The 19119-nt window shown below is 50.3% G+C and overlaps 3 protein-coding genes across 6 annotated transcripts in view; 2 read left to right on the top strand and 1 right to left on the bottom strand.

Moving 5' to 3' along the window:
• Nucleotides 1–527: 527 nt before the first annotated feature.
• Nucleotides 528–5771, top strand: cryzl1 (crystallin, zeta (quinone reductase)-like 1). 2 transcript variants are annotated; one of them, XM_070977325.1, is made up of 13 exons: nt 528–791; nt 1027–1104; nt 2511–2583; nt 2674–2718; nt 2824–2892; nt 3279–3412; nt 3496–3607; nt 3786–3806; nt 4207–4305; nt 4396–4514; nt 4685–4790; nt 4953–4998; nt 5634–5771. In XM_070977325.1, exons 1-13 carry the CDS (start codon nt 732–734, stop codon nt 5728–5730), a joined length of 1059 nt encoding a protein of 352 aa, XP_070833426.1. In that variant the 5' UTR covers nt 528–731; the 3' UTR covers nt 5731–5771. The 2 variants fall into 2 exon arrangements, with proteins under 2 accessions (XP_070833426.1, XP_070833427.1); XM_070977326.1 differs by lacking the exon at nt 3786–3806.
• A 107-nt stretch (nt 5772–5878) lies between these two features.
• setd4 (SET domain containing 4) lies at nt 5879–11063 on the bottom strand. 2 transcript variants are annotated; one of them, XM_070977323.1, is made up of 13 exons: nt 11015–11063; nt 10330–10431; nt 9973–10068; nt 9771–9808; nt 9520–9608; nt 9045–9281; nt 8244–8303; nt 7974–8103; nt 7528–7702; nt 7202–7280; nt 6954–7034; nt 6623–6746; nt 5879–6509 (listed from the first exon to the last, which is right to left on the bottom strand). In XM_070977323.1, the coding sequence occupies exons 2-13, from the start codon at nt 10406–10408 to the stop codon at nt 6333–6335; spliced, it is 1365 nt and encodes a 454-aa protein (XP_070833424.1). In that variant the 5' UTR covers nt 10409–10431; nt 11015–11063; the 3' UTR covers nt 5879–6332. The 2 variants fall into 2 exon arrangements, with proteins under 2 accessions (XP_070833424.1, XP_070833425.1); XM_070977324.1 differs by lacking the exon at nt 11015–11063 and having other exon boundaries at nt 9973–10051; nt 10330–10433.
• Nucleotides 11064–11102: 39 nt separating this feature from the next.
• cbr1 (carbonyl reductase 1) overlaps nt 11103–19119 on the top strand; it is a 44946-nt gene continuing 36929 nt past the window's right edge. Inside the window, exons 1-7 of one of the 2 annotated variants that reach the window (XM_070977328.1) lie at nt 11103–11213; nt 11822–11936; nt 12224–12393; nt 12705–12812; nt 12895–13103; nt 13287–13340; nt 13699–13896. In XM_070977328.1, the coding sequence (XP_070833429.1) occupies nt 11824–11936; nt 12224–12393; nt 12705–12812; nt 12895–13103; nt 13287–13340; nt 13699–13872 (828 nt within the window). In that variant the 5' untranslated portion in view covers nt 11103–11213; nt 11822–11823 and the 3' untranslated portion in view covers nt 13873–13896. Of the gene's footprint in view, nt 11214–11821; nt 11937–12223; nt 12394–12704; nt 12813–12894; nt 13104–13286; nt 13341–13698; nt 14388–19119 lie in introns of those variants that run through there. The other variant, XM_070977327.1, reaches the window with a different exon arrangement.

Here is a 19119-nt window from a genome sequence, read left to right as displayed (position 1 = left end):
CCCAGGGACCCAACTCTCATTTGTCACCATTGGTCAAGGTGATCTGGTGATCTTCTTGCATATTTTTAGTGGGGGTAGTGGGGGTATTTTTTTATGGAGGATACCCCAGGTGAACACGGGGAGAACTCCACATGCAAACTCCACTCCTTATTATTCCTCGAGCAGCAGGCACCAAAGGCGGGATTTGAACCAGGGACCTTCTAGCTGTGAGGCGACAGTGTTACCACCGAGCCACATTCCAAAAGATCAATTTTCTTATATAATATTCAGTAGGAGCAGGCAGCACCTGCAGTCATTCAGCATGTTCAATCAGAAAATAAGGGGGACAAAACACTGTGAGGGCCTCGTGAATACATGAAACCCAGAGTCTATCACATCTTACAATGTTCAGTTTTATTAACATCAGTAATAAATCAAGGAGCAGAGTGAGAAACAGCATCCAAGGCCTCCAGTCACAGCTGGAGCACATGTGTGTAACACGTCAACCACTAGAGGGCGATACCAACTAATGCTAACATGTTAGCAACGAAGAAGAAGAAGAAGAAGAAGAAGAAGAAGAAGAAGAAGAAGAAGAAGAAGAAGAAGAAGAAGAAGAAGAGGTCAGCTGACTCGAGCTGGTCCTCTCAGCTGTTTCTTCTGCAGGAGGAAAAACATTGAAGACACAAACGGCTTGTTTTAATATTTCAGGCTGAAGTAAAGTCGATCTTCGTCTGAATTAAAGGCTGAACAGCATGAAGGGTTTATTCTGCCGAGCGGCTGATGCGGAGCCCAGGTTCGTCATCCAGGAAACGGTGAGTCTGTCCACTGAGAGCCGGGTCTGTGCAGGTGGACGCAGGTGATGTTTGACTGAAGCCTGTCAGTCAGACATCACCTGCTGCACGTGATCGTGTGGCATTCACGGCCTCATGTGAATGACACAGTTTGGATGAAGTGCTGAATGGTTGAAAGCTGACTTCAGGCTTCAGTTCATCCATAACGGACGCCTGACAGTCTGTCTCTGTGTCTGTCTCTGTCCATTTGCTCCAGAGTCTCCCGGAGGCTTTAGGCAGCCACCTGGTCCGAGTGCAGGTGAAAGCGTGTGGACTCCGCCCTCTGGATCTCAAGGTACTTCAATCAAAGATGTCTCTCAGGTGATGTGAGCATGACGAAATTATACAAAGCTTTATTTAAAATAAAACTGTTTGTAAAGCTCCTGCCAGTCACCAAACTGACCTGAGGTCAGCTGTTCAGGTCCATCACTCAACTGATCTCTGATGGCTTCTCTGCTCTCCCTCTGCTCTCCCTCTGCTGGTCCTCTGCTCGTCCTCTGCTCTTCCTCTGCTCTCCCTCTGCTCTTCCTCTGCTCTTCCTCTGCTCGTCCTCTGCTCGTCCTCTGCTCTTCCTCTGCTCGTCCTCTGCTCTTCCTCTGCTCTCCCTCTGCTCTCCCTCTGCTCTACCTCTGCTCTCCCTCTGCTCGTCCTCTGCTCGTCCTCTGCTCTTCCTCTGCTCGTCCTCTGCTCTTCCTCTGCTCTCCCTCTGCTCTTCCTCTGCTCTCCCTCTGCTCTTCCTCTGCTCTTCCTCTGCTCGTCCTCTGCTCGTCCTCTGCTCTTCCTCTGCTCTCCCTCTGCTCTTCCTCTGCTCTTCCTCTGCTCGTCCTCTGCTCTCCCTCTGCTCTTCCTCTGCTCTCCCTCTGCTCGTCCTCTGCTCTCCCTCTGCTCTCCCTCTGCTCTCCCTCTGCTGGTCCTCTGCTCGTCCTCTGCTTTCCCTCTGCTCGTCCTCTGCTCGTCCTCTGCTCTCCCTCTGCTCTCCCTCTGCTCTCCCTCTGCTCTCCCTCTGCTCGTCCTCTGCTCTCCCTCTGCTCTCCCTCTGCTCTCCCTCTGCTCGTCCTCTGCTCTTCCTCTGCTGGTCCTCTGCTGGTCCTCTGCTGGTCCTCTGCTGGTCCTCTGCTCTTCCTCTGCTGGTCCTCTGCTCTTCCTCTGCTCTTCCTCTGCTCTTCCTCTGCTCTCCCTCTGCTCTTCCTCTGCTCTCCCTCTGCTGGTCCTCTGCTGGTCCTCTGCTCTCCCTCTGCTCTCCCTCTGCTCGTCCTCTGCTCGTCCTCTGCTCGTCCTCTGCTCTCCCTCTGCTCTTCCTCTGCTGGTCCTCTGCTGGTCCTCTGCTGGTCCTCTGCTGGTCCTCTGCTCTCCCTCTGCTCTTCCTCTGCTCGTCCTCTGCTCTTCCTCTGCTCGTCCTCTGCTCTCCCTCTGCTCTTCCTCTGCTCTTCCTCTGCTCGTCCTCTGCTCTCCCTCTGCTCTCCCTCTGCTCTTCCTCTGCTCTTCCTCTGCTCTCCCTCTGCTCTTCCTCTGCTCTTCCTCTGCTCTTCCTCTGCTCGTCCTCTGCTCTTCCTCTGCTCGTCCTCTGCTCTCCCTCTGCTCGTCCTCTGCTCTTCCTCTGCTCGTCCTCTGCTCTCCCTCTGCTCTTCCTCTGCTCTTCCTCTGCTCTCCCTCTGCTCGTCCTCTGCTTTCCCTCTGCTCGTCCTCTGCTCGTCTCTCCAGTTGCTCGGGGACGTTGGGATCCAGAGAGATTTGATTCCTGTCGGCAGAGAGGTGGCCGGCGTCGTCATGCAAGGTTTGAAACACACAAACAAAAGCACGCGTGTGATTGGCCGACAGTGTTTTCGTGGACCAGGTTAACAGACCTGTCTGTTTCTTCCTGCAGTGGGAGACAAAGTGTCTTTCTTCCAGCCGGAGGACGAGGTTGGAGGTAGGACTTCTTTCTTTATCTGATGTAGGACACCTGAGTAAAGCAGCGTCCCTCTTCTTCATCACATGTCCCACAAACCTGAGAAGACTGTCTCTCCCTCTGCAGGTATCCTGCCTCTGGACTCCCCCTGCTCTGGACTCTGTGAGGTCATTGACGTAGATGAACAGTATTTAGGTAGCGCGCACACACACACACACACACACACACACACACACACACACACACACACACACACACCTCTCTTGATTTCCTGTGAACCGTTGGTCAAAGGTCAAACCTAAACACGCTTCCACACACACTCCGTGTGACGTCCGCTCATGAGTCATGAGTCCTCTGAAAGGTCAAACTGTCAGCACGCTGCTGGTCTTCTGAAGGACGCAGGACAGTGTGGAAACCTCGTAAGTGCACAGGCCGTCCTTTCACGTGGCTGGAAAATGATGAGAGGGGAGGTCACGTGACTTTGTGCCGTCCCTCTGCTCCCTCTGAGCCGGAGGCTGAAACTGTGTGAGTGAACTCTGTAAACGTGTCTCCTGTCTTGTCCTGTCCTGTCCTGTCTCCAGTCCAGAAGCCGGAGAAGCTCAGCTCGGTGTGTGTGGCCGGAGCGCTGCGTGACGGCCTCTGCGCTTACACCGCTCTACACACACACGCTCGCATGGCGGCCGGACACACACTGCTGGTCATGGACGGAGCCGGCGTACGTAAAGACACGCACACTCACATCACACTCAGGACGTAACGGTTGTGTCTGTCTCCCACGTGTGTCCTCTCCTTCCTCAGTCCTTCGGCCTCATGTGCATCCAGTTGGCTTGTTACCACGGAGTGAAGGTCCTGACCACGTCACACTCCCCTCAGCAGCACGCCTTCCTGGAGCAGCTTCGGCCCAGCGTCGGTACGTCCAGTACGTCCGGGCCAGCGCCGTGGCGTCTGTCCTCTGCTTCTTTAAGGTCTTTTAATGTGAACTTTAACCCGATCACCATGAAGAGTCTCTGAGGTGTTTTCAGGTGTATTTTCTGCTTCTTTCACTCTTTTTTCTTCTTCTGTCTTTGTCTCTCCTCCCATCATATAAGGCGTTCAGGATCCTTTAGTCGGTGAGACCTTTTCTGTCTTCTGTCTTTCTCTCTTCCTTGCTGCTCTCCTCATACCTGCAGCAAACAGCTGTTGGACCAATCAGAATGAGCCGTAGGTTTCTGGCTCTGTACGGTTCAGTGTGCAGCACATCACTCGTTACTGTCATGTATTATTATTATTATTTACAGTTAATCACAGATGACATTAGTCATGTGACCATGAGATAGTTATTATTTTCTAATTGTAGTATTCGAGCTGTGAACACAGACAGTCTGTCTGAAAGCTGCTGCCACCATGTGGACAACGTCAGCATTGATATTTTGTGCAAACTGTGGTCCAGAGTTCAGTGGATTATAATCCAGGTGGACTGGAGGTCACGTTTCTGTGTGTGTGTGTGTGTGTGTGTGTGTGTGTCTGAAGCCAAAGTCATCCCGGTGTTTAACGGCCCGTCAGAGCTGCTGTCGGTGGTCTTGGAGGAGACGGGCGGGCTGGGAGTGGACATCATTGTGGACTCTGGAGGTAAATGCCTGACAGACACGTGCGTCCCCTCAGCCTCCTGAACGGCGTGTAAACCCTCACGCGCCAACATTTCTCTGTGTTTGTGTGTAGTGCGTCTGCAAGGCGAGGAGGAGGAGTCAGAGGAGGCGAAGCTCCTCCCACACAAACATGACCTCATTAGTGTGCTGGGAGTGGGGGGGCACTGGGTCACGTCCCACAAAGACCTGCAGGTGAGTGGGTGTCAGACGGACAGGCTGAAGTAACAGCATGAAGTATTCAGATTCCTCCAGTAGTAAGAAGTACAGTGAGTGTGTAAATGTACTTCAGTCTGCTGCATTTTACTGCTGTACATGTTTGGACTCCTGGACTGAGTCTCTGCTGTGTCCTCTGTCTCTGACAGCTGGACCCTCCAGACTGCAGGTCACTCTTCTTAAAATCAGCCTCTGTCACTTTCCTCAACCACGAAGTCTGGACGGCTTCATCAGCGCAGCAGGGACGATACCTGCGTATCCTGTCCTCAGTGTGTCCTCCGAAAGACACACACACACACACACACACACACACACACACACACACACACACACACACACACACACACACACACACACACACACACACACACACACACACACACACACACACACACACTCCTTAACAGCCTGTGTCAGATATTCTGAAGGACATTGTGGACAAGATGTCAGCTGGAGTTCTCAGGTACGTCAAACTCAGCGAGTGGCGTGGAAAGACGTCCTGTTCGTCCACGCTGGCATCAGACTGTGATGTTCAGTCTGTCCTCAGTCTCTCTCATACCGAAACCAAAACTTTCAGAGCCGCTTTCATCACGTCCAAACTGTGACTTCAGATGATTCATGACAGAATTCCTGTCTCCCACAGCGACCACTGGACATTACCTCTGTTTGTCTCCGTTAACCTTCACTTATTATGCAAGGATTTCTAATTTCAACAGCAAACAAATAGCACGACTGAGTATTTAAAGATAAAATAAATTCACATCATTTAAAGATGTATTCAGTACAAATTCAAGTCATTTAAAGATTTGTGGTTTATGAGTGAAACGCCAGATGAAGGTGAAAATGGAGCATCTTTCAAAGAGACTTTCTGACCTTAAACGGTTAAATGAAGCGTTTTCTGTGGTTTTATTATGAATGAAGCTTCGTTAACGTGTCATTTTCACGTTTCTGTCCACTTTCAGTCTCTGAGCCAGTTTTCAGGTTAAAGACGTCTTTCCTGTTTCAATTAGAGCCCAAATCTGATCTGAAGACCAGGACAGACATTCTGACTGGACACATGAGAGTTACAGTCCACTGTTAATCAATCTGTCTCTGCAGACCTCAGCCCGAGGACGCCATCCCTCTCTACGAAGCCACAGTTGCCATGGAGACCGTCCAGCGTCATCAGAGGACAAAGGCGGTTGTTCAGCTCTGACCGAGACACAAAGATGTCAATGAAAAGAGAGACAGACTCACATGGACACCTGTGAGACTCCCTCCCTGATGGAGTGTGCATCCCATAATACATCCCGTTTGTCTTTGTCCACTTTGTGTCTTTGAGCTTCATTTGACTCAATAAATTTTCTTGAACTGAAAAATGACTGAAACTCTTCAAAATAAAAGTCACAAAGTTTTAGGTTTGCTGATAAATGTTGCAAACAGGAAGTGATTAAACGTGTGGAGTAAATTTTTGTCTTTAATCAGAAAACATGAGACAACAGGACTGATTTGTCCGTCCTCATTAACACACCTGCTCCCCTGTCTCTCGTGAGTCCAGAGGGACACATTGACAGTTCGTGCACAGTCGTTTCAGCTCGTCGTATGTCCACTTTCGCTCGCCTCGGTTCATGGTGCCGATCGGCGCCTTTCACAGCGGGCAGCTGCTCTTTGAGCACACCTGGAATCACACCTGGAATCACACCCGGAATCACACCTGTGACGCTGTGTTTCAGGACATCCTGCAGTCTTCGTCCAAAAAGCAGAGCAGGAACGTGAGACTGCCTGGCATCACCAGTCCAGCCAATAACCAATCAGACGTCAACTCGCGGCGTCAATGTCGGGTTGGCACGACAACAGTTGGTCCGGTTGTCTCAGTGTGTCCTCCAGTACCTCCAGACAGCTTCCCAGGATGCACCTCTCCTCCTGTCGCAGTGACTGGACCACGTGGAGCTGCTCCCTGACGGCCTGGTCGCGCTGCAGGAGGAGGACGGAGATCTGAGGCAAACACACATCAGGTCACGAGCTGGAGGAGGAAACGGCCTGAAGCTCGAGGAGTGTGTGTGTGGGAGTGCGTGTGTGTGTGTGTGTGCGCACGTCCTTACACACACCTTATCCAGAGCTGTGTGTGTGTCTTGCAGTAGTCGCTGACAGAGAGTCTTCGCTGTCTGGACGCTCCACCCCTCTCTGTCTTCACACACCACCTGACCGAGCAACACCGCCCTCCAGTGGTGACTGGAGAGACACACACACACACACACACACACACACACACACACACACACACACACACACACACACACACACACACACACACACACACACACACACACACCTGTAACTCATCCATATCCACACACACAGATCGATGTGTGTGTGTGTGTGTGTGTGTGTGTGTGTGTGTGTGTGCGCGTGTGTGTGCGAGTGTGCGTGTGGTCTTACTACAGTGTCTGTGGCAGCGACAGCAGCCTGAGCACCGTCATCAGCCTCCAGCTGGGACCTTCAGTGGACACACTCAGATCACTGAGCAGGTTTGCAAAGGGGACAGAAGACGGACGGATTCAGAGAACACTAATGTCTTCAGTATGAAGCCCACAGACAACATGTAGGACTGTCCCCTTATGTCCCTCCTGGTCCCTCTATGACAGAGCTTACAGACAAAGACACAGAAGACATGAAGTGAGTCTCACTGAAGGAAGTCGTTGTCTCTGAGGAACTTCATCTTCTGGTCCAAACTCCTGTCTCCTCTTAACAAGTCTGCCAGGACATCTGAGGGACCACAAGAACAAACGCAAATCACAGGAGACACAGACACAGTGTTCAAGGGCAAGTGTCACACCAAGCTCCAGATGTAGAAATATATATTTCTGTATGTCCACATGTGGACACGCTGCAGCTTCATTCATTCTTCATTCCACACTCTGAAGACACGATTGGTCGGTTTTACAGCCTCAACGGACAAACACAGACATTCATCTGTCCGTTGATCGAGCTTGCGTTTCCTGCTGCAGCTCACCTGGATCCACGTAGACCACGCTGTGGGGGTTGGAGGGGGCGACGAAGCCGTACTCCAGCAGCAGGCGCTGGCTGTCGTGGGAGCCGTAGTGGATGAAGGCCTGCTGGTAGCCCGGCGTCCCCGAGACGCTGCTGACTTCATAGCATCCTGTCACGTGGTTGAAACCCGCTTTGACCTGGACACAAACATGTCTGGTAAGATGTATTAAAATGCCATCCAACCATCTTTCCAACGAGCTGCTCAGCGCCAAACTCAGCCTGGAAACGTGAACAGCAGCTGCAAGCGTTCAGTGAGGAGTCTGTCGCACCGAGAGAAAAGACAGAAATGCAGTGAATCTGTGCCATGTCTCTGTGGGACAGACACCAGCTGAAGCTGCTTTAAGGACACACAGACTCAGACACACGACGTCTCAGGTCACAGGCGTGTCTGTCTTCTCTACGGTTTACCTGCACGTCAGGACGGTGGTTGAGCAGGTCCAGGAAGGGAGCCAAGGCATAAACATCCTGTCCACACAGGAAGCTGTTGGACGAGTGGGACATGAAGACGGAGCGTGTGTTGACACTACACCAGGCCCACCTGGAGGAGCAGGTGAACATTGATTGGCATAAACCAAGACGGCCAATCAGAAGAAAGAGACACAAAAACAATCCCACACTCCTGAAATATGTGTGTGTGTGTGTGTGTGTGTGTGTGTGTGTGTGTGTGTGTGTGTGTACCTCAGTGCCTCATATGTCAACACCTTGTCCACAGGCTGACTCAGGATTGGCTGCAGGGATCTGCATCAAGAACAAATGTCTTTGGATGTGACGGACACTGTCCACATGAGGACGACGGCTGAGGACACTCGTCCTGTCCACTGTGTGACTTTACATGAAGGAGGTTCACGCTCTGATCCGAACGCACCTCAAACTCAGCTGATCGACCTGCTTCAGGTGTGTCAGTCTCACCTGAAGAAGTCCTTCAGTGTCCTCTGAGTCAGTCTCACCTGAAGAAGTCCTTCAGTGTCCCCTGAGTCAGTCTCACCTGAAGAAGTCCCTTAGTGTCCTCTGAGTCAGTCTCACCTGAAGAAGTCCCTTAGTGTCCTCTGAGTCAGTCTCACCTGAAGAAGTCCCTTAGTGTCCTCTGAGTCAGTCTCACCTGAAGAAGTCCTTCAGTGTCCCCTGAGTCAGTCTCACCTGAAGAAGTCCCTTAGTGTCCTCTGAGTCAGTCTCACCTGAAGAAGTCCTTCAGTGTCCCCTGAGTCAGTCTCACCTGAAGAAGTCCCTTAGTGTCCTCTGAGTCAGTCTCACCTGAAGAAGTCCCTCAGTGTCCTCTGAGTCAGTCTCACCTGAAGAAGTCCCTCAGTGTCCTCCGAGTCAGTCTCACCTGAAGAAGTCCCTCAGCGTCCTCCGAGTCAGTCTCACCTGAAGAAGTCCCTCAGCGTCCTCCGAGTCAGTCTCACCTGAAGAAGTCCCTCAGCGTCCTCCGAGTCAGTCTCACCTGAAGAAGTCCCTCAGTGTCCTCTGAGTCAGTCTCACCTGAAGAAGTCCTGATTGAGGCCGTGCAGTTCTCGCACCGCGTCCCTCTGCTCTGACGCCCGTCTCTGCAGACAGACAGGCAGGACAGCCATGACATCGTCTGTGAAGTAGGCGGGGCAGGTGTAAGTGGCGGGCAGCATGTCGATGTACGGGAACCAATCAGAGGCCTCTCCTCTGTGCTGCTCGCACACCAGGAAGACACAGAGCGCCAGCAGGGGAGAGAGCCGGGGTGTCCAGCTGGGGAGACAGGACAAGACAGTTTGACCTTTGTTGTGTCCACTTTGTGTCTGCGTGCATGTCCATTACTGCGTTTGTCTCCCTCTTTCACACAGCTCAGCACGACACACACACCTTTAAAAAGTACACCTGTATTGATCCACTGAGCAGGTTAATCCATGTTCTGATATTTGGAATATTTAAGTCGTGTGTGAACGCGTGTGTGCGCGTGTGTGCGCATGTGTGTGTGTGCGCCGACCTCTTGACATAATGTCCCAGGTAGCTGTTCAGGACAGTCGAGGTCGTGAGGAGACAAGACTCAGGCAGAGAAATGAGCAGCTGGCCGGGCTGAAAGACGACAGAGACGGACAAAGACAGAGACGGTAGTTATAGATACGCACACACACACACAAACACCTTCAGACAGGTGTGTCAGAAGCTGTGCTGACAGGTAGAGAAACTGCAGTGAGACCAGCTGACAGCTGTGCTGAAGCCTGTCAGCAGACTTACCTTTATGGTCTTCAGAGCCTGCAGTCCTCTGCCTGTGTCTGCATGTGAGAGGTGACACACACACACACACACACACACACACACACACACACACACACACACACACACACACACACACACACACACACACACACACACACACACACACACTCAGATCACTGCACAGAGTGTGTTGGCAGACTGTGGACAGGTAGAGTCATACCTGTGAAGACGGCGGGCTGCAGCAGCGCTGAGGTGAACCCTCGTCGATGAAGGAACTTCATCAGCCTCACGTACTGCGGCTGGTGACACAGAGACACTGAGGACAGAGAGACAGAGGACGCAGAGATAGAGGACACAGAGAGACAGAGGACAGAGAAAGAGAGGACAGAGAGACAGAGGACGCAGAGATAGAGGACACAGAGACAGAGAGACAGAGGACACAGAGAGAGACAGAAGACACAGAGAGACAGAGAACAGAGAAAGAGAGGACACAGAGACAGAGGACACAGAGAGACAGACAGGTGATGGCAGAGACCAGAGCAGGAACTGTCCGTGCTGACAGTAAACCGGTTTGTACCTGACCGGACGACTCTTCCTCCTCTCTGTCTCCTCTTCCTCCTCGTTCTCCAGGCTCGTCCAGCCCGATGACCCCTCATGACCTCATCTGCACCTGTGACACCTTGTGGTGGACAAAGACACACATACACACACCTGATCAGAGCAAGGGTCCCGTCTCCTGCGTCCACCTGGGACAAATCATGAGGCTGCTTTAGGTGTCCACTTTATTAGGTACACCTGGCTCATGCTGATGGTCTATCTGGACGTGTTTTGATCCCATCTGAGGTTTTCTGAGTGATTTCTATCAGTGAGGAAGAGTAAATAACAACAAGTCAACAGCTCCACAAAGTGCACCTCCGCAGCGTCAACAGAGGCTTCAAGTCTGCGCTGACTGACGTACATTCCTGCCGGACACAGATGACAGATGGAGGTGCTCTGCCTAAAACCTGTGTGTCGCTCCTGGTTCCTCGTGTGTCGGAGGTCTGGTGTCTGACTCTTTCTTCCTCTTTGCTCCTCTTCATCCTGACCTTCATCACTTCAGACACTCAATGACTCCTGAACTCGTTCTGTTGCTGTTTGGCGCCAAACAGCTTTTCAGGGTAAACCTCACCATCAACCAAAACATCCCATAATACCCAGCTCACCGCAGACAAGGTGCATTCATGAACGAGCTTCAGTTATGAACACGTGAATCACGCACACACCTGAATACACGGACCCGTTTCCACACGGCGGCCTCCCGTCAGCTCTAACAACCACGTGGTCAGCCTGTATTTCCGGGTATGCGCAGTAACGCTGCGCGGCTCGCCTGCTTTTCCCTCTGACGCCCCTGCAGAGAGTGTCATTCCTCTCCGCTCCTTCTCCTCCGCAGGTTGCTCCTCACCGCAGGACAAACAGCTCCAGGTAAGAAGTTTCTCCTTCGTCACAGTCAGCAGCGCGCGGACACACACATGTCGACGTTCACCTGCGTTAGAGTCAGCGTGTGTTAGCGTGCTCCTCACGTCAGCCAGTCAGCGTTACGTAAGCCCCAAACAACCAGCTGAGAGCAGGGAAAGGTCCTCAGTGCAGGGACAGACACCTGTGACTTACCTGGTGTTTCTGCAGGAATCCTCCGTCACAGCAGCTCCAGGTGACTCGTTATGAGCTGCACATCTGTCCTGCTTTAGCTCTCTTTTGGCTTCCGGGGGAGTTAAACTGGATGAAATGCGTCATTTTTATTTTCCAGATGTTTCCACGGAGCGCGAGACAAACGACAGTCAGTTTCCTGTGAGCTTTAGTTATGATCAGAGTAATCCCAGGTATGAGATGACGGATCATCATGGATCATTATTGATCTGATGGATCATTATTGATCCTTATGTTTCGGCTCTCTCATTGTGCTGTTGTCAGCATGACTTAGCAGATCTTATCAGGAAGCTGTGTGTTTTCAGGTCTCACCTGTAGGTGGCGGTCTGACATCACATGTCACCTGTGACTCAGTGTTTAAGGAGTTCGTACCTCTCTGCTCACAGGTATGGTCGCCAAGGTTGCCGTGGTAACGGGTGGAAACAAGGGCATCGGCCTGGCCATCGTCCGAGCGCTCTGCAAGCAGTTCCAGGGAGACGTGTACCTGACCGCCAGAGACGTGTAGGTAGCTCACCTGGACACACCTGGACCAGGCCGGCCTGGGCACACCTGTGTTTGAGATAAACCTGTTCATGTCCTTTATTGTTTTATGGGACAGACAAGGTCTCCAGGCCTCTATGTCTTTAACACTCATGAACACTTTAAGACACAGACCAGACATGAGGTCACATGACACAAACCATCAATTTGTCCATCAGTTTACACAGTTTACTCTTTTCAGGCTTCTACAGCGTCAGGTTGAGGTGTCTTCAGCAGGTCTTTAGACTTAAACTGAACCTTTATTGCAGCGGTCGTGGACAGGAAGCTGTGGCGTCTCTGGCCTCGGAGGGACTGAAGACCACATTTCACCAGCTGGACATCAACAGCCTGGACAGCATCAGCTCGGCCGTAGCTCACTTCAAGGACAAGTACGGAGGAGTGGACATCCTGATCAACAATGCTGGGATCGCATTCAAAGGCAGGTGGACAGGGACGCTGTCGTTGGACGACACAGGAGACACACACACACACACACACACACACACACACACACACACACACACACACACACACACACACACACACACACACACACACACACACACACTCTGTTCATGGTGCTGTTGAGACATTAGACCCACTGAGTGTTTGTACACACTCAGCAGCAGCATCAGTGTCCAGTCACTAACAGCTGTCTCTGTCTGTCTGTCTGTCTGTCTGTCTGTCTGTCTGTCTGTCTGTCTGTCTGTCTGTCTGTCTCTGTCTCTCTGTCTCTGTCCCCACCTTCAGGGGCAGACCCGACTCCCTTTGCCGTCCAGGCGGAAGTGACCCTGAAGACAAACTTCTTCGCCACCAGAGACATGTTGACTCACTTCATGCCGCTTGTCAAACCTGGAGGTGAGGTCACAGACCTGGACCTGGTCTGCAGTCGGTCCCTGTTGTCTTAAAGTCCACTTTGTTGTAACTGTGTGTGTCTCAGGCCGTGTGGTGAACGTCTCCAGCTTCGTGGGTTCCCACGCTTTGAGCCAGTGCAGTCCGGCCCTTCAGCAGCGTTTCCGCAGCGAGGACATCACGGAGGACGAGCTGGTGGGACTCATGCAGCGATTCGTCGAGGAGGCCGGGAAGGGCCAGCACAAGGAGGGAGGCTGGGCCGACACGGCGTACGGCATGTCCAAGACGGGACTGACGGTACGTGCTGTCCGTCCTCCTCACAGCTTGAGACTCAGTGCAGATCCAGTCTTAAAATGTGTGAAACGCAGAGGGAGAAATCTGAAGTCCGTCTTTCATGCCATATGTCCTTTGATAGAGACATTTATTATACAAAAATACACCATGAATTGTCCATATGTGTCTCTGTGTCTCTGCCTTCAGACCCTGTCCATGATCCTGGCCCGTCGTCTGTCCAAGGAGAGACCGAATGACGGGGTAATGACTTTGAATGAGAGAGCAGACGGGAGCCATGCTCTGCTTCTTTTAGCCACGATGTTGGACACGGTGTCTCGCTAAAAGACGTAGTTGTCTTTGGTTGTTGTAGTCTTTATTCTACTGTTTCATCCGTTTCATCTCGTTTTAATCTTCTGTCCTACTCAGTGTGAATCCTTTTAAACCTCATTTATGTGTCTTTTCGTGGTGTCTTTTTGTTTCGTTTTGTCTCCTGTGTGTGTCCTGGTGCTCGCTGAATGGCCGTGCTGGTGAATAAACGAAGGTGTTATGTGTTTGTCACTTGTGTCTGCAGCCTTGTTGCTCACACACATCTCTGTCGCTCGTGTGATCCTCTGCACAGATCTTGCTGAACGCCTGCTGTCCTGGGTGGGTGCGCACCGACATGGCCGGCCCCAAAGCCCCCAAGTCACCAGACGAGGGCGCTGAAACTCCCGTCTACCTGGCGCTGCTGCCGGCCGGAGCCGCCGAACCACACGGGAAGTTCGTCTCTGAAAAAGAGGTTCAGCCATGGTGAAAGGGTTAGCCGGGCCAGAGCGGAGTGTGTGTGCGTGCGCGCGCGTGTGTGTGCGTGCGTGTATGCGTGCGTGCGTGTGTGTGAGAGAGTTCTAAACTTTCATGCAGAATTGATCTTTTTCAGCATTTGATCGACACAAACATCAAACAGAACGTTTTGTATTGAGGAAACACACCAACATAAATCAACTCTCCAGAAGGTTCAATTCAACAGAAATGATTAAACCGTGTGTGTGTGTGTGTGTGTGTGTGTGTGTGTGTGTGTGTGTGTGTGTGTGTGTGTGTGTGTGTGTGTGTGTGTGTGTGTGTGTGTGTGTGTGTGTGTGTGTGTGTGTGTGTGTGTGTGGTGGTGTTTTTGGTGATGTGCCTTCAGTAGATGAACCTTTTTCTATCATTTTCATGGAAAAGAGAAAACTTTAGAGCCTTTAACTGGATGAAACTCTGGAAAATAAAATGATTTTGCATTAAAACGCTGCTTTCATGTCAAAACAATAAAGGAACTTCAGAATGAGAGAGACTTGGTCAGAGTGTTAATGACGCCTCCACCCCCCACCCCTCACCCTCCACATCAGTCCTGATGGGTTCATTTCATTGGTTTGTCTTTGTCCTGTTTTCATCTTCTCATGTATATTTTCATTTCCTATTTTTCAGTTTAGTTTGAGCTCACTAAAAAACTGATGTGGCATCACAGAAGCCTGCAGCCTTTAAAACACGTGTGTCGTCTGCTGCAGACGTCTGTGAGGATCGAGTGCAGTTCTCTGGTGAGACTAAAATCTTCAGGACGGATTCACAGAGACACAGAGACACCTGGTGGACAAAGTGGGCATTTCAGAAGCAGCAGACTTCTTGTTAGAGACACTGTTCAGTTTCCAGATGTGCAGATGTGAAGTCAGAGGGACGCAGCAAGCCGCTCTGACTCAAGAGTTTTAAAGTGAATATTGAAGCGTTCCACTTCATTCATGCATTCATCATTTTCACCATTGCAGCGCTCAAGTAAACATGGACGAGGACAAAACCTTTCAGTGCTTCAGTTTCTTTGTAAAATCAGATTATTGGAGGAGAAAACACTGAATATCACTTTCTCCAGTTTCACTGCTGCTGGATGTCGCTGTGCTTTCCGTGAGGTGTTTTCTACCATCGTCCATCTCCAGGTGTCAGATAGACGCTCACACCTGGATTTTCATACCTGTCTGAGAGATCCAAACGCTGAGCTCCTGTTCAAGTCGAGTGCAGAGAGCAGAAAGTCTCATTCGGGTGCTTTCACATTGTTTTCTGCAGTGATAAGAGCTTTATTTGTAAAAGCGGAAATCCAGTTTTAAGTCTCAGAGTCGACTTCATGAGGCTGATCTGTGCTGTGACTGAGCTGCAGCCTGTCAGACCGCAGTAACACCCAGATTACCCTGAAGATAAAACTAATCCAGAGCCAGAGATGATAATCCTCCGACCCCTGCTGTCTGCCCAGGGAAACCCCGGCACACACACACACACACACACACACACACAGGCCGTGACTGTCACTGCTTGTAATTGCTGCCTGAGCATCATAATGACTTTATTGATCGTGCAGAGGAGGAATTCCCTGCGAGCTGAAACACACAGTGATACGATCTGCATGGATCAATAAGAGCTGCTCACATGCAGCTCATACAACATGCTAATTCACCTGTATGATGTCACTGACGTTCTGTCCAAATGGATTTATGTTTGTCATTTTGTAAGAAGCGAATAGAAACAGAGGAGATTCTCAAAGTGTTGAAAAGGATCAGACATAAATATTCTAATTTTCTAATAAAACCCAAATAATTCTAATAAATGTTCCGTTCATTCTCACCTGCAGCACACCTGAAGCACACTGTGCAAGTAAAGGAGACGACGTTCAGGCCTTACAGCTGCTTTCTTTCTGATAGCCAGCAGGGGGCACCGCCACTGGTTGCAGAAAGACATCAGATTGTATGAAAGCTTTGGAGAAAATGAGTCCACAGTGTCCGAAGGACTTTACAGTCAAGCCTTCTTCAACGCAGCGTGATGGTCCCATTTAGAGGAAACTCCAGATGAATGAGGGTTCAGTCACGATGGTCAGGACCATGAGGCCAGAGTCAAACCTTCAAACGGCCGTCCACAAAGCAGAGGGTGACATCACGGCGTCTCCGTCCACCTCTCCTCCACAGTCTGTCTTCCAGACCTTCATCTGATCTGTGTGGTTTGCTGTTCGTCACTCCTTCTGTTGCAGAAGCATTGATCTAGTTTAATGAAGCAACACTGACATCATGACATTTCAAAGGGGCAGTAAGTGAAATCTTTAGCCCGTGTGTCTGCTGGATGAGCTGCAAGCTTTCTGATCAATACCAATGAGTGCAGTGTTCTGGGGACTGGCCGAAAAACACACAACTGTCCACACATGAGGAAGATGCAAAACTCATCACTGACTAAGAGCAGCTGAGAGGGAAGTGTGCTCGCTCGCTCTGGGGCTGAAGGTCATCAGTGAGTCCAGCAAACTGATATTCCCCAGCTGTCCAATGGGACGCCTCCCCCACGTAGAGCCCAAAGACCAGGCTGCTGCTTCAGGGGGACATGATGGCTTTGGTTTGGGCCTGACCTTCAAGCCTCACCTGCTTCAGCCGGTCAAGATGGCCACAAATCTACAAACACCTCAGCCGCATCACAGCAAAATGACGGTTATGCTGGCACTGTCTTCTGCTCTCACATCCCATCGAATGCGTCCTCCAGAGCCGATGTCCACTCACTGACAAAGATGTACCACAAGGAGATGGAGCACAGCAGCAGATCTGGTCTCAGACTGGCTGCCGGTGGACATGTGACTTCCTGTGTTTCCAGACTGAAGCTAGCTGTCCTTCTTCTCTTTGCTTTCTTCTTCTGCTGCCAAAGGCTTCAAACCTTTAGTGTTGGCGGGTTTATCAGCCATAACTCAGCCCAGTTTCTGATATCCCTCCTTTAGTTTATGTAACCAGTGTGGCGGTAACTGGTTTTATGCTCTCCCTGCCGTTAATGTTGCACTTCATGCAGGTCACCACTAGATGTCAGTAAAGCAGCACATGACGTTCCACCTGTGAGAGAGCGCTGTGCTCACAGCATTTTAATAACTGTCCTCATCACATCTGGAGTGTGTGCGTGCTCTCCTGCCTCCTCCGTTCGTCTCTGTGTTAGCTGAAGTCACGTTTGGATAAATAAAAGAAGACATCATGCAGCCGCTGACTGTGAGTAAGAAGAGCAGCCACTGCTGAGCGTTCTTGAATAAACTTTATGAAATGTGCTGTCCTCACCAGAAGGAGAGCACAGGATTTATTTTCTAGTCATTTTAAGTTAGTGGCCATTTTCAGGCTTGTTGGCTCATGTCTGAATTTAGCTCATGTTAGGTTGAGGCTGAGGGTTACTGATTAAATGTCAGACTAAATGTCATGCTTTTATGTCAGGGAAGAAATTCAAGCCTGTGAAATGCAAGACAACAAAGTTAAATCTTGCCTTTGTGCCATTTTGTTCCTGCTCCTCTGCAACAAATGTGCACACACATTCACATTTTCCTTCTCTTCTTCCTCGCAGCGACATAAACGCAACATCAAAGTCAGCGGCCGCTGCATGAGGTGTGTGTGTGTGTGGGGGGGGGGGGGGGGGGGGGGGGGGCAGCGTGTCCGCTCCAGAGGCCTGTCCTCACAGGAGCAGCTCCTTATTCTCCTGATTTGTGATGGGAGGGACAGTGTGAGTCTGAAAAACAGCAACATCAGCGGGGGGGGTGGGGGTGGGGGGGAGCGAACGTCGGCGCAAAACGCACAGCAGGGAGGCTTTTAGAGCAGAAAGCTGTTCCAACATGACCGAAGGTGGAGGAAAACACCACCACCTGGTGGCTAAAGGTAGGAATTACAAGCCATTATTTTACCTGAGCACTCACAACACGTTTCATGACAGACGAGTGAGTGACAGCACTTCAGAGTTTTATTATTCCCAACATACAATGTGAAAAGGTGTATTTGTTCCGGTAGTGATGCTTGTTAACATTAGAAAACTGATCCAAAACATACCCGCACATAACTTTTTACATATAATGATGAACTTTAATTGTAAATCTATAAGGTAAAGGAGGCCTCTTTCTGCAATCACATGTGTGGAAGTGTTTCATGAAAGAGGATCACGTACGATCCTCCAGAAGTGTGCGTCAAGGTCTCTGTTTGCAGAAAACCTCTGATGTTACTTTTGACCTTTGGGCAGCAGGTGTGTAGCTTCCAGCCAATAACAGCCTGCAAGGGTGTGTGGGCGGGACTCTATAAAGACATGGCCACCACGATGCATTTCAGCATCTTTCAGCTCCCGGCTTCCCAGGTTTGGTTCAGTCTCATCATCAGCTCGCTAGCTTTGACCTGCCGACGGAGTCGGAGGAGTTCAAGTCTTTTACTTCAGTAGGAGTATAAATACCTCACTGTGAAATGTAACATTCTGCATTAAAAGTCCTGCTTCGAAAATGTTACAGAAGTAAAAATAGAATATCTATATAAAGAAAGTACACTTTAAGTATGCAAAGTAAAAGTACTTAATGCTGAAAGTCCACCCCCCCAGCTTCATTTGAGAAGTACTTGCATGTACTAGTACACAGGTACGTCAACATATATCGGCCTTCAAATGTTTTGTCTTCATTTGCAAAGTTAAGCTGTTCAATAAATGTAATCGAGTAAATGGAAGAATATTTCCCTCTGAAGTGGAGTAGAAGTATGAAGTGACGTCAAAATACAAGTTCAAGTACCCTGAATTTGCACTCAGTGCTGAGTACTTCGTAAAGTAAAGTAAAGTGTATGTTGAGATGAGTATGGATCAAGGCGTCAGTCTGCTGCACAGGTTCGGTTCAGGTTATTGACTCTTCCACACGTGTTCACACATGTTTGATATCTTTCTCTCTGAACACATTATTACCCTGAAACTCCTTCTGTGGCTGAGGGAAGACTCGAGGGCAGACACTTCATCTGCTGACGGGTCTATTTCAGGTTCCTCTCAAACCTTTTGAACTTCATCTTCAGTACAGGGAGAAACAACTTCTGTACCTGTGCTACGTACCTGTGCTCAACAGAAGCTCTGTGCATCATTGGAGAAGGTGTGTGTGTGTGTGTCTGGATGTGTGTGTAGTTTCAGGTGTGCAGGTGTGTCAAACTGACACAGTGACAGTGTGTGAATGCATCATGTGTCTGTCCACATGTTTCTGCTTTACGTTCAGATCTCAAGGCTGGAAATGAATCTAACTCAGAGT

The sequence above is a fragment of the Chaetodon trifascialis genome, chromosome 13, assembly GCF_039877785.1.
Source record: "Chaetodon trifascialis isolate fChaTrf1 chromosome 13, fChaTrf1.hap1, whole genome shotgun sequence".
Lineage (NCBI taxonomy): Eukaryota > Metazoa > Chordata > Actinopteri > Chaetodontiformes > Chaetodontidae > Chaetodon > Chaetodon trifascialis.
The sequence above is the reverse complement of the archived record's forward strand: the minus strand, read 5'-3'. Positions and strand labels throughout refer to the sequence as shown.